Source organism: Apis laboriosa, unplaced genomic scaffold (assembly GCF_014066325.1).
Source record: "Apis laboriosa isolate Shangri-la unplaced genomic scaffold, ASM1406632v1 scaffold112_cov148, whole genome shotgun sequence".
Taxonomy (NCBI): Eukaryota; Metazoa; Arthropoda; class Insecta; order Hymenoptera; family Apidae; genus Apis; species Apis laboriosa.
Window position 1 is genome coordinate 2,065,937 of NW_025220865.1, and position 13,901 is coordinate 2,079,837.

A 13,901-nucleotide genomic window follows, 5' to 3' on the forward strand; every position below is an offset into this window, starting at 1 on the left:
GAAATTGCTACGGGAACGTGAGCAGAAGCGCGTGGAACTGGCAACACAAATTGCAGATGTTCGTCTCGAAGACTATAAAATCAATTTTCCGTTACGTAGAGGAGAAGGAGGAGGAGGAGGAGGAGAAAAGAAGGTATGGAAAAGAAAGGAGGACAGAGAGAGAGAGAGAGAGAGAGAAAGAGGAAAAGGAAGGCGAAAAAGGATCCGCAGTTTCCTGCGATGCCGCAGTAATCACGACCAGCTAATTAGGGCGGTAATTTCTGCTAATTGCTTTCATTAGTACAGCCTCAAACTACAGTCTTCTTTATCGCCGATATAATTTTATAATTATATCGATTTCACGGCATGTTTTATAACTGGTGATTTATGGTGTCAATCGGCCAATTTCAGTGTTTGACAGTTTGAACGAATTATATTGTTATTATTACGTATTCTATAAAGATTTTCTCTAAAGTGTTTCTCGAGGAATTTATATTATATTTTTTTCTTTAGCCTGTGATTCATTAGCCTTGATTTCCATTTTCAATTTTATTCGTGCTCCGCTACCTTGGTAAAATCTTTTTTCTTGGCGTGTTATAAATATAAATAGGAGAATTAATTTCTCTTGATTCGATAGTTAATATAATAAATAATTTAACTTAATCGAAAATTTGATTTGAAATTTGATGTGAAATATATAAATCGATTTTTAATCGATAATAAAAGTAACGGATTTGTCAATTGGAAAAATGACAACAAATTTTTGGTCGACAGATATTTTTCGATTAATTGTGAGAGATGATGATTTCTACAGGTTTAATAATTTCTTGGTACAGCGGAAGCGATAAAATGGCGATAAGAAATCTTGAGAAAAGCATGATAATTGAAACGATTTTACGGTTGAATTGCAATCATTTATTTGCTCGTTATAAAACAATTAATTCAATTAAGTAACTCATTTAACGGTAATTAAATAATGGATACGAAAAAATAAATAATTATCCATCATCTGTAACTTAATTGCATTACTTACTACGAGATCGTTCTATTAATATAATAATAATAATAATAATTTTAGAATGCTTTCTCAATCAGTTTGGTCATTAAAAAGTAAAAAATTTATTAAAAAGAATATAGAAAACGGAGCATCACGTATCACGTGCTAAAATATAATATTATTTCGAAACTTTTGAAACTAACGTATCGAAGTAATTCTGATGCTTAAGGATAAGAGTAACTGCAAAACCATTACATTTATGTTGAAAAGTAACTTGGAAAACTTTAACAATATTTCATGACGAGGAAAGTAACTTCGGAACTCCTATATTATTTCACGCTCAAGAATAGCTTCAACACTTAACGCGGAAATGACTTCGAAACTCCTGCGTTATTCCAGGATAGAGGTTCTCAGTTTTCGTCGATTAATTTATTTAAGCGTCGATAAATTGCCAGAGATGTTGGAATCTGTAAATACGCTTCCTTTCGAATCTAGGTCGTGGTACGAGTTTACGTTACAGTAACTTTAATGGAAAAATAATATTTTACGATTAAATCTCATTATTAGAAATCTTTTTAACACAAAGATATATATATATATATCTATACATACGTACATGTACGATTTTACCGGCCGTCGATAATCGTGCAAAGTAAAAATTTTTACGTAAATATAGAAACTGAAGAGATAAAAAGAAGCTTAAAAAGAGATTTCGTGTACTGTCACGCGTGCTATATATATACCTTGAATATTTTATGCCCTCTTTTATAATCACCAAAACAATTTTTATACATTTGAACAAACCACCATTCCAAATTCATATATCATAAAATATATAAAAAAAAAAAAAAAAAAAAACCTCCTATCTATTATACCTATTATATCCTTAAGGGATACAATATCGCTTATTACATTTCCGTTTAAAAATATATCAATTCCAACTAGTTTCAAATTCTAAAAAAAAAAAAAGCAAAACCTCCTTCCTTTCGATATATAACCGGGAAATAACAAGATTTCTGAGTTAACCTGAAACGATCATGCGGTTATCAGTTTTTCAACCCCTGAGCGTGTAATTCCCCTTCCCCTTTCCCCTCCCTCGTTATCGCGCATACCGCCACGATTCTTCCTCTGGACGAGCGGCGATAAAAGCGAAATTCGAGGCGAGACACTCGTGGAAAATTGGAATGGAGTACGATGCACACACTTGGGGAAAGAGGGAAAATCGTAGATCACCGCGGGAAAACGACAATCGGTTATACGGGAAGGCCGATTGCGCATCGGGTATTACGGAAGTTACGTTTGACAAACCGCATGTAAGCGGAACAGGGACACGGCAGACCCCGATTCCGTGTGTAATTTTATGTTTGTGCTTGTTGAACCGTGATCGCGTTTCTGCGGCGGCCTAAGCGGCCGGCACGCGTGCGGTTATACCCGATCACGGCCACTATCACTCTATTTGGCCGTTTCTCTGTTACGCGGCCACCGAATCGTTCTCTCGATATCATAATGCCCTATCTCCCCTGATTATCGCGCCATTTCCACCGGAATTCGATTTCGAGCTCCGTTTCGCGATATTAATTAGGAGTTGAGCCGGATCGAACAGCCGGGAGGGAGGAAATTTTGCCGACGAGTGAAATAAATATTTATCTTGCGGGATAGAAATTATTTCTCGTGTAATATAAATATTAAATTTTCCTCGATGTTTGAAAACAATTTTGACTTTTGTTTTGTTGTTGTTTGCTGGGTTAGAAGAATTATTATGATCGCGATTGAAATGAAAATTTGACAAGGGACGTAATAGCGACAATACGCGAGTTTAAGCCGATTTTCTGTTACGTGGTCAACGGAATTGTTCTGATACCCGATCATAATGCCCTATCTCTCCGATTATCGCGCCATTATTCCACCGGAATTCGATTTCGAGCTCCGTTTCGCGATATTAATTAGGAGTTGAGCCGTTGAATGGTTGGTATGGGATGTAAGAGAGGAAAATTTTTTTTTCCTCGCTTGAATAAAATATGATGTTTTACGAATGAATCTGGCGAATAAACTAACTTTTCTGAGGAATAATTTTTTTTTCTTTCTTTCTTTTCATTTGTATCGAATTTTGAAATGCAAATCTGAAGAAAATTAATTTCTTCGCTATTCTGATTTTTCTTTTATTCTATAGAGAATTGTGGCTGATATTGAAGATATGAAAAAGAATGATTGAAATGTTACGTCAAGAATGTGCATGTTAGTAATCTCTTGATTAAAAATGAAGTTTGTTGATTTATTTTGTGATATCTAATTCTGAACTGAATGTTAAGAATCTTTCAATGGAGAAAATTAACAAAATCTTCAAAATGGATTAGATAATTGAATATATGAATGATGTAGAAAATATTTTGTGCTTTACTTTGTAACGTTTGGTACCATCCATCCAAAAAGTTAGGTCTGAGCAACGTATTCCAGTTCCAGTTCGAGCTCTCGTCGCTGTCCTCGAAGCTCAAACTCGGGAAGTCGAAAGTCGCAGCCATCATTTGATCCCTTTCATGGGATGGTAGAATGAGAACAGTGTCCACATTCTTCCTTTCCTCCTTACTATCCTCATCGTGTGCACCTTCGTGAAAAAATAATAAATGTGAAATTAGAATTTCCATTTCGATGATTTACACGCAATTGCATTGAAGAAATCTATATAAATCTATATATATATATATATATCTTCTAGTCGCTTATTTATAAACTGGTGAAAGGTTGGATCGTTATAGAAAGTTTTAATGCGAAAAATATGTATTCATCATGTGCAATGTTTATAAAGTTAAATTGACAGTGACGTAAGCAACTTTGCATACACATGTGTGTGTACACGAGAATAAAAAAAAAAAAAGTGGATTAGAAAGGAAATTTTCACGTTTTAAAATCTCATAAATAAAACTAAATTTACTTAATCTAACTTAAATTGATCGAAGAAATATTGATATTCCTTTTATACTCTCTTTTCCTCTCTCTTTTTTTCTGTAAAAAAAAAAAAAAAGAAAGAAAAATCTCATTATGATAAAAAGATATTCATTCACGAGAGAATCTTAGGTTTAACCTTCGAATCTCGGAGAATCGCCTTCTCCAGGAAAGAATTTGCTTGATCCAGCTTATATTCCTCCTCGAAACCGTACAATCTCCGTTTAACCTATTTTTGTAAAGATAATATCTATAAATCAATTTGGTATTTTTTGAAGCGCATCATATATATGAAAATAATTTAAAGAAATTAAAAATTACAAATATTCGACAGTTTCCAAGACGTACAAATATTTCAAGAATTATCCAAAAGAAGGAAATCTGGGAAGTCTCTATAATCTCGTTTTAAACGTAGGATAAATCCATCTTATGATTTTAATCCTCTCATTTGTCTAAGAAAAAAAAAAAAAAAAAAAAAAAAGAAATAAAGCAGTTATCAAATATCCAATCTTTACATAGATAAACGAGTTATATTCAAAATATAAATCGATTTGAATTGAAATTAATTAATTTATTTCTCTATAAGTTAAATACTAATAACATATATTAATAAAATCGAAAAATTTGTGAATCGATTAATTTTATATATTAATTTAAATATTTTAAGAAAAAATTTTTTAAAAAATTTTTCTTTTAAAGATACTAATAAATATTTTACTAGTTAATTTCAAATATAAAATTTGTTAAAAAAAATGATTTACTATATTATAATTTAATAAATAAAATAAAAAAATAATAAACCAGTTAGAGACTGTAAACTTTCAAACGTTGAACAGTTATGTATTACGTGAAAGGGGCTTAAAAATGAAAAGCAACGGAATGCAACCATATAATTATTCTTACTCCCGGCGTTCTGACCCACGATCCTTTCAAACGCCTCGCGGCACTTAGTGCTTTATAAGGAATTTGCCCAAGTGATTTATCGTCGAGCCCTTTTAGTGCCACGCTACTGAATTTGCTACCGACCTCCACTGTCAGACAGGAAATGCAGGATTCTGTACTTCTGTGCGGGTAGGTTGACACGATGGACAGACTCGATCGGTAATCGATAAGTGGAACACGTCGGTAAGGATTAAAAAAAAAAAAAAAAGAAAGAAATAGAAGGAGGGAAAGAAAGAAAAGAGAGAAGAAAAAAAAGTAGGTATTGACCATTTGCAGCGACGTCTCATTTGCAACGTGTCAAAGTGTTGCGTGTAACTAAAGTCTCAGAGCTATCGTTTCGGAATGATCGATCGTATCTTCTTTCTAACAGCCCCACCTCTCGTTTGTATATCAAACGGTCCACCACACGTTGTGTTTCTTGCTCTCAAAGAATCTCGACTTTTCTTTTCTTTCTTTTTTTTTCTTCATAAAACACGATGCAGCCTTTATACGAAACGAAATGTAAAGCAACGATGTTTTTCTGAACGAGGCGAAAGTGAGGTTAGGATCGATCGTGATAGTTGAAAGTAACACGAACACGTCTAAGTTACGATATTTATTTTTAAAATATAATTTTGTTTTCTCATAAATATTTGAAGTTAATCTAATTTTAATTTAATAGATGGATGAAAACGGAAGTATATGCCAAGTTGATAGTTCGCAAGATTTTGAAAGACAGGATGCTTGTTAGAAATAAAGGTAACCTGAGATGCATTAAGGATGTTTTTGAGATCTTTGTTTTGAGTATACGAGATATTGTATATTTTATATACCTCGCAGTGCTTTCGAAATAAGCAATTACGCGAAATTATTCCAAATTTTAAATATGAGATAACACAATTTTGAGATTATATAAAATTATATAAAATTGTTTTAAACAAATTTATATATATACATATAAACTAAAGTAATTTTTTTCTGTGAACTCATTCAAATCAAAATAAAACTTTTTTAACTTTTTAAAATCTGCAAATTAAAAAATATTCGCCGAGTTATTAAATTTCAAATTTTATTTCGACATTCCACATCAACTTAACGCAAACAATAATTTCCAATAGAGATAGCACTTTTATTACATTATCATCATTGCAAACAAACGAAATAAAGCTAATAAATCCCTGTTAATCTTTTTAAAATCAGTTAAGATCAATTTTCTCGAAAAGAATCAAGTTATCATTGTGACAGCACGAGGCATATATATATATATGAGAAACGGTTGGAAAATAGAGCGAGACGTGTATCAACGAGGAATATTTCTCCACGGGAGATTTTCCTCGAACGCTTTTGGCGATTATCCAATTGACTCCGTCGTCAATTCATATTGACGCACGTAGAAACGTAAGAGTCAATTTAAGTCAATCTAATTCCTACCAACGGAACCCTATTGCGCAGGAAGACGACACGCGATCTATCATAGCTCGAGGAAATCCGCGGCCATGGGTTTCGATGACGAAAAATCGTTGAGATTGCTGCCACGAATGGAATGAAATGTTTTGACAGACGACGAGATACTACCCTCTTATTGAATTCCTCCCCTCGAGGGGGTTCTATGGTACAGAAGAGATGAATTTGACATTACACTGTATATTACATTTCTTCTTTTCATGGAAATACGATTATATTTATATTTAACTTTCGGTTGAATAACCTCGATGATTTCATTTATTTAATAAGAAATTAAATAATAATTAAATTATAATTCATGGATATTTTTGGATAATTTTTTGTAATTTTTTTTATACGACTCATGGACGTATAATTAATGGATTTATAACATATATATGTTATTTTATGGTTCTATGGCATTCACAAGTTAGTAATAAAGACACAATGGCAATGATAAATGGTTTTGAGCAAAATTAGTAATTATATTTTCCTATTCTTATTCAATAATTAATTTTAATAAAATTTAATTATGAATCAACGATTGAAAGATTGAAAATGATTTTTGAACACATTTGTAAGTTAATTTTTTCTCACAATTCTTACAATTTTCATTACTTTATATTATAAATATAATATTAATCATAGTTCATATATAATAGTTCCTAGTAAAGATCCTAGGATAGAGAATATATATAATAGATTCTAACTCTATCCTAATATAGAAAATATAATAAATATTCTTCGCTGTATTTTATCGAAATAAATATTATAACCTTTCACAAGGTCCATCATCAATTGTGCACCTATACAATTCATTATAACAGCGCTATAAATTTCTTCTTCTCTTTCAAAAAAAACTTTTTGTTATTTCTCCATCGAGAATTTCCAACATCAATTACTGTTCTTTAATGATTCTCATAAACCAGAAAGACTGTTCAAAAGTAACTTTTTATTAGCAAAAATGTTCCTCCCTCATTAATTCAGAAAGTATCGAAGAATCAGCAAACTATATCCCTAGACGTTACAATTAATTTCTAAGAGTACATTGTTCATAGTGGACGCGCTAGAGCGACCAAAGTTCGACAAGTTTCCCCAAACTTCAACCCCTTAAGCAGTTTATCGTCGACCATTTACACGGTGAAACGCTTAACCGGTAAATCTGCTCTATCCTGAATATGGTAAACTATCTACATATACAGGGTGTTCCCAAAAATGTTGGAACATTTTGCTTTCATTACGCCTTTGTTAACGAGTTATTAACAAAAAAACACGAATTATTAACTAACCAATCACGTAATCTAATTTAGCTACAACGACAGTAGCGTTGGCTACGTGCTGTCAACGAACACGAACAAGTGCTTGTCCAAGTAACGTATCTCAAATATACGTTGAATATAACAAATATTTTTTTATCGATAAAAAATTATATCACGAACAATGAACAAATAAACAAATATAATATTCAACACACTTTTTTCGAGATATTTTTGCTTGGACTCATGTTCATGTTCCATCGACGCCACGTAGCCAATGCTATTGTCTCGATTAGGCTACGCGCTTCGCGATTGGCTAGTGTTTTTCTGTTAATAATTCGTTAACAAAATCGCAACGAAAGGAAAATGTTGTTTGAAATTATCTCAGGAATCCACAGTTTACGGATGTTGAAAAATTTTTGAGACGCTCTATATACACATATCTATACGTATCTAGGGGACCCTAGATTCTTCGACACTTTTACCAAGTCGTGCGTCACTTTTTTTCCATCGCTTTCCCCGGTTGTACACGGGCCTCCACGCTTCCCTTGAGAAATTTGAACCTGATCGATTTATCGGACGCGGTTCTCACCTCCTTTCCACCCCCCCCCCCCCCCCCACCACTCTCTTTCTCAAGTGGCATTAGGCAGGTTTAATGCGATGCCTGCAAAAAGGGAAACAGAGTGTAGAGGTACGGCGAGTAGTAGGTGCCGAGTGCCATTGACTGCGGAATAAAATAGACGGTGGCATTTCCAGCGCGGCTCAGCCTTGGCAAAATTCCATTTCTTTTCCACGAGGTCCGCGCTCTGAGCAAGAATTGATATTTCCTTTTCCTCCGCTCCTTTTCTTTTTTTTTTTTTCTTCTCTTCCCCTTTGCGTTTTTCCTCTTGCTTTCTTCGTTTTCTTTTCTTTCCTCTCTTTTGTTTCTCTTTTCTTTTTTTTTCTTTTTTTTTCTTTTGGAATTTTAGTAATGAAATGGTATACTTACGTATCTGACTGGATTTCTATCTTTTTGCGAAAATTGTTTTTTCTTTTTTTTTTTTCCGGAGAAAATGATTTTAACTTCTTCTATAAAATACAAAGATTTTTCGTTCGATTTTTTTATTTTTCTCCTCTAATGATGCGAAAAGGAAGAAAACGCAAATTAATTTATTGTTTTTTCCAATTTGTAAATAAGTGAAACACCAATCAGTTTGATGACAAAATTAAACATTTTTCAGAAGATAAAATCAATCAATTTCTCTTCTGAATATTGAATACTTTTGATCACTACACCCATTAGTAGAAATTTTAATAATAAACAAATTTTACTAACAATAAATATATTACATTGGACGCTACTCAATAAAAAGTATTCTCGCGATTAATTTCATTTTTATTAAAAAAAAAGAAAAATTGGAAATACTTTCGAACGAATTTTTATCACATTGTCACATAATTTGTCTTAGATATTAATTTCAAGCACGAATTTAATAATCGAGAAAACGCTTATCAATTCGATAGTTCGAAACCGATCGTTTGTTCCTGGACACCGAGTAATTATAGTAATTATGGGCAAAGGATCGTGGCTTGCTATATATATACAACAGATAGGAGGATACGGTAACGTTCTCGATGACAGTAGCCTAGGCTAACATTAGGATGAACCTCTTAGTGTATACCAGACTGCATAGCCTATAACCATTGACACAACCACTTGAATTAATAGCCGGCAATTAAGCGGATGATAATGTTTCCCCTCCAATGCGCACGACCCTACATAAACACACTGTGTAACACACGGTCCAGTGCCGATAAAAAGCCAATCTCGATATTTACTTCGTATATCTTCGTATGGTTTGTTTATGGTTTGTCTTAACCTCGAGAAAATCTCGTTTCGAGGTGTTCGAAAAAAATAAAAATTGATCTAAAACGTATAAAAGTAGTGAAATTTATCGTCGATAAATGTTACGATAAAGGGATATTATACAGGATGAATGACACGATATGTTTAATAAATATATATTTTTTATGATATATTATTGTTTAGGAGTTATTAAATTTAGAATTTATAAATAAAATTTTATATAAAGGGAATAATTTAAATTTTTACAAATTTTATATCATATCTCTTCTTAAATAGATATTTCTTATAAAAAAAGAAAAAGAATTTTGCCTTAATGTCTAATATAAAAAAAGAACATTTCTATATCTATATAATTTTTAATTATTTTTAATTATTTTTAATTTATTTTTTAATTTTTAATTTTTAATAATTTATCTATATAATTTTTTAATTTAATATCTATAAGTAATATCTATAAGTATATTTAATGCAATTTCAATATATGAAATATTTTCAATATTATAACTTTTTAGAGTTATATGAATCGGCCTATACAAGCATGCATGTAGGAAACGTACGCGGTCCGATATTCCCATTGAATTTATACCGCAGTGTATCAAGTCGTCGCAATTGCCAACTGCAGGAAATCGTAGAGTGCAACGAACGTTGCGGAGGAGGCTTTATGGAAATCGATGCGAATATATAATGATTACAAGTGGACCTTGCGTTATTTTAAGTACCTTATGCTCTCTGTTCTGTCAGCTTATCACGAGCTTTATCAAGCCAAGACGACGTATTTTCAAAGACGACGTGTTTTATGATGGTTAAACAGCTCGTTATTTACCGACAGCTTTCTTCGCATCGATGTATTTGTTATCGGTACATTTGATTTTTAATTGGTGTAATTTCATTCGATCAATTCACGCCTCGCGTGGATAAATGGTTGTTTTAACGTTTGTTTGATTATTTATGCAGCTCAGGGCAGGGGATTGTATTAAGTATGAATAAAGTTTGTACGTGTTTATGCCGTGTTTTGAGAGTTAAATACACCGAGAAGTGATAATCAAATCAATGAAATATTTACAATGTTGAATGAAATTTTAAAGAGGCTTGTTGCCGAGAGGTTATATTATAGCGAGAAATTTTGTTGTTGAGTGGATTTAATTTTTATTATATGCTCTTCGAGAATATCGAGGGAAATTTATTTTAATTTATGTTTTTCAATTTTTTTTTTAAATCTCTCTAAATTCTTTCCATTTTAAATTTTCAAATTTTTTACAATTTAAAAATCACGAATTGATTTATCCAAATCAGAGATAAAAAAAAAATGTGAATCAAGTTTTCAAATTAAAAGATTTTTCAGATTTGAATTTTTTTAATTTCAATAAAATAAATAAAATAAAGAAATATATTTGATGTAAGATAAAAAAAAAAATCTCGAAAGTTCGAGGGAATGTGGCTATCTGGGAACACAAGATTTCAATTATCTCATTGACTTTCAACTCGGAAAAGGAAACTTAACTCGGAAGCGAGTTAATCTGAATGAAACTCAACATTTAAAGTGCGATGTGCTGTTGCGGTGTCCCCAAAAGGAGTATTTAGACATCTCGGAGTATCTATACAATGTCACAGAATCCGTCGTTTCTTAACCTATAAGTCTATGAACGTAAAATAATTTCTACCACATTATTGGAAAATAATTTCTCACTAAAACTGTGAAAATTTCAAATAATATCGAATTAATTATAAATTTCTAAATTTTCAAAATTTCAAATTGTTAAATTTTTAAAATAGCCTTTAAAACTTATAAAATATAAAACTTGTATCTATTTTCATTATATAGAGAAACGTAACTACAAAACAATATTTAAAGAAAAAAGTGAGGTTAGGTAAGAGCAAACTAAAAAACTGTAAAGAAGAAATAATGACAGGAAAAATTGGCGGGAAATTTGAACTGGTGTAGAAGAAAGAATATTATGTTAATATTATTTTAATTAATAGTCAAATCAACTGGGATTAAATTATGCATCAATATTGATCGAATAAACGATTATCGAATAAATCGAGATCGATATATAATTCGATTTCGTGTAAGACAAACGTTTCAAATAATTACGCAATAATATATTATATTTGCTTTTGATAAAAATTATGCTGATTAATGATAATTTATAACTTATACGACTGAATGAATAAAGTAGTATTTAAGATCAAAGATGACAAGATAAGTTTCTCGACACAGTGGAAGAAACAAGTTTTCCGCAATCGTGTGTGATTCATAGCACACATGACCTACGCGTGTAAATCTCGTCCAATGACATTTACCATCCACCTAGAACCTTGCCTGGTTTCCTGACCATATTGCATACCATTTGTACCGCAAACAATTTTTTCCAAACAACGTGGTTATTTATACGTAATATGAGGTATTATGTGAATAGGCAATTCGTTCCAATCCTAATTATAATAATAGTAAAACTTGAACCTATTAAATGTTTATATATTATTTTAATGTAATTATATTTTTATTATATGATTTTATAATTTTAATCAAAGTTGGAAATTTTTTTTTTAGAGATATAATAAATTTGAGAATAAAAATGTTTGCAAATAAATTATGAATTTTAATTAGAGAAATAAAATAATTGCAATTTTTTTCAAAGAAAATTTGAATGGAATTTTTCATTTGTAAAAAATGTTCGTTTCTCGAAGTGATAAATGTTGCATTTACGTGTTAACAGAAAGAAGAAAAAGCAAAACTATTTATATATTCTAAATTAAAAGATTCGAATAGTGAATTTTATTATGAATTTACATTGGGAATTTTAAATAATAACTATAATAATTTTACTTAAACGATCCAATATTTATATTATTTTCAATATTTATAAAAATCTTTTAAAATTTATAAATTCTACGTTTATACCTTAGATACTAATAAACTTTGCTCTCAAAAGTGGAAATGTTATTACACAATTTCACTAGCTACGAGACAGATTTAATTTTCTCGTCTTTGAAAATAACTCTTTCCACGATATTTGAATTACAGATACAAATTTACCTAACTGATATTACTATTTATATACAAAACGATTTTACCAAAATATACAAAACTAAAAATTAATTATTCTTTTAACATAATAAATTCTTTTTTTAACACTGTCTAAAGTTATTCTAACTTTTCAAAAAATTCAAAAAAAATTCTATAATAATTATTAAACTACAATCATTCAATGAGTCAAATATTTGAAATCTCGTTCAATAAAGAATAAAAATTTAAAGTATTTCTCGCTTAAATGCACAATTTTGAATCCTCAAATTAAGACAAAAAGATTTATTAAACAACTGAAATATCCAATTGAATATTCACATTCTCAAAAAGATCGTTCACAACACTGTTAAACTTTCTAATTTTTTTATTTTCAATCTATCTTACAAATTAAATTCCAAGAGAAAAGAAAATAAACTTGAACAAAACAAAAATAGCGTACAGAAAGACTATTGTATAACAGGTAATCGAAAAAAGATTACATTCCCTAGGAAGCTCGCATCAGAGCGAATCCCGTGGGAAAAAATATGAAATCTGGCCGAGGTAAGTGGTTGGAACCGTTTTCATCGTAATGTTGCATCCATTTTACCGGGAAGTTCTACTTTCTACTCAAGCTGGTCGAAAGATACAGGTTGACAAACGGGTGGGAAAAGGAGGAAAATAGGTGAGGAGGGAGAAAGAGAGATGGTAGAAGGTAAAGGTTGAGGTTAAAAAAAAAAGAAAGAAAAAAAAAACGGTGCCAACAATGCATCCCCGGTTATTATGAAACTTGAAATCGAAATAACGTGCGCGAGTACACGTACCATGAGTACGTGCTTGATGCCAAAGACGTAATAACTCGGAAGTACTCGCGTGTAACGTAACGTTTAGGCGCGAGTGCGCGACCCTTTATGCTCGAGGGCTCGTTAATTACGTGAAAAGACGCGACCGTACGCGCACGCGAAGTTGCGCAGCGTTTATGCGTAGAGAGGAAGGGGAAAATGGTAGTAGTGGTGGGAGAAGGTTGTTCGGTGAGGATGAGGTTTCTATGAACGTTAGGAAAAGTTATATTATGAAATTGTAGAATTCAACAGAGTATTTTAAAATATTATTTCTTTTAAAATATCGTAAAGATATTCAGGTTTTTCTCGTTAAGTATGATTATTATATAATATGTCTGATATACAGAATATTTCAAGTTTTAATTAAATTTAAATATAAATAATGATTTTTAAAGATTTTTGTATATTTTTAATAATTTTTTAAGGTTTATTTTTTTTTTCTCACAAATGTTTCATTATTTCTGAACGAAAATGTACACTCTGCTCGTATTTTTCTAATCTTTTGATCTTCTAATCTCTATGAATCTATATGTATTTGTTACGTGAATATATCACGTGTATGTACTAGTTCTTATGTTTCCTCACAACTTGGCAATGGTAATGAGCGTAACAAGTCCGAGAGATGTCTCTTCACGGTCAATCGTATATCCTTTCAAGAGAGTCAAGACGT

General features: G+C 31.3%; 1 protein-coding gene across 2 annotated transcripts in view; it reads right to left on the bottom strand.

Moving 5' to 3' along the window:
- LOC122711781 (icarapin-like) overlaps positions 1-13,901 on the bottom strand; it is a 40,870-nt gene that overhangs the window by 12,077 nt on the left and 14,892 nt on the right. For both annotated transcript variants that reach the window (XM_043930845.1, XM_043930838.1), the window contains exon 2: positions 3,375-3,578. In XM_043930845.1, coding sequence (XP_043786780.1) covers positions 3,375-3,578 — 204 coding nt within the window. The remainder of the gene's footprint in view (positions 1-3,374; positions 3,579-13,901) is intronic.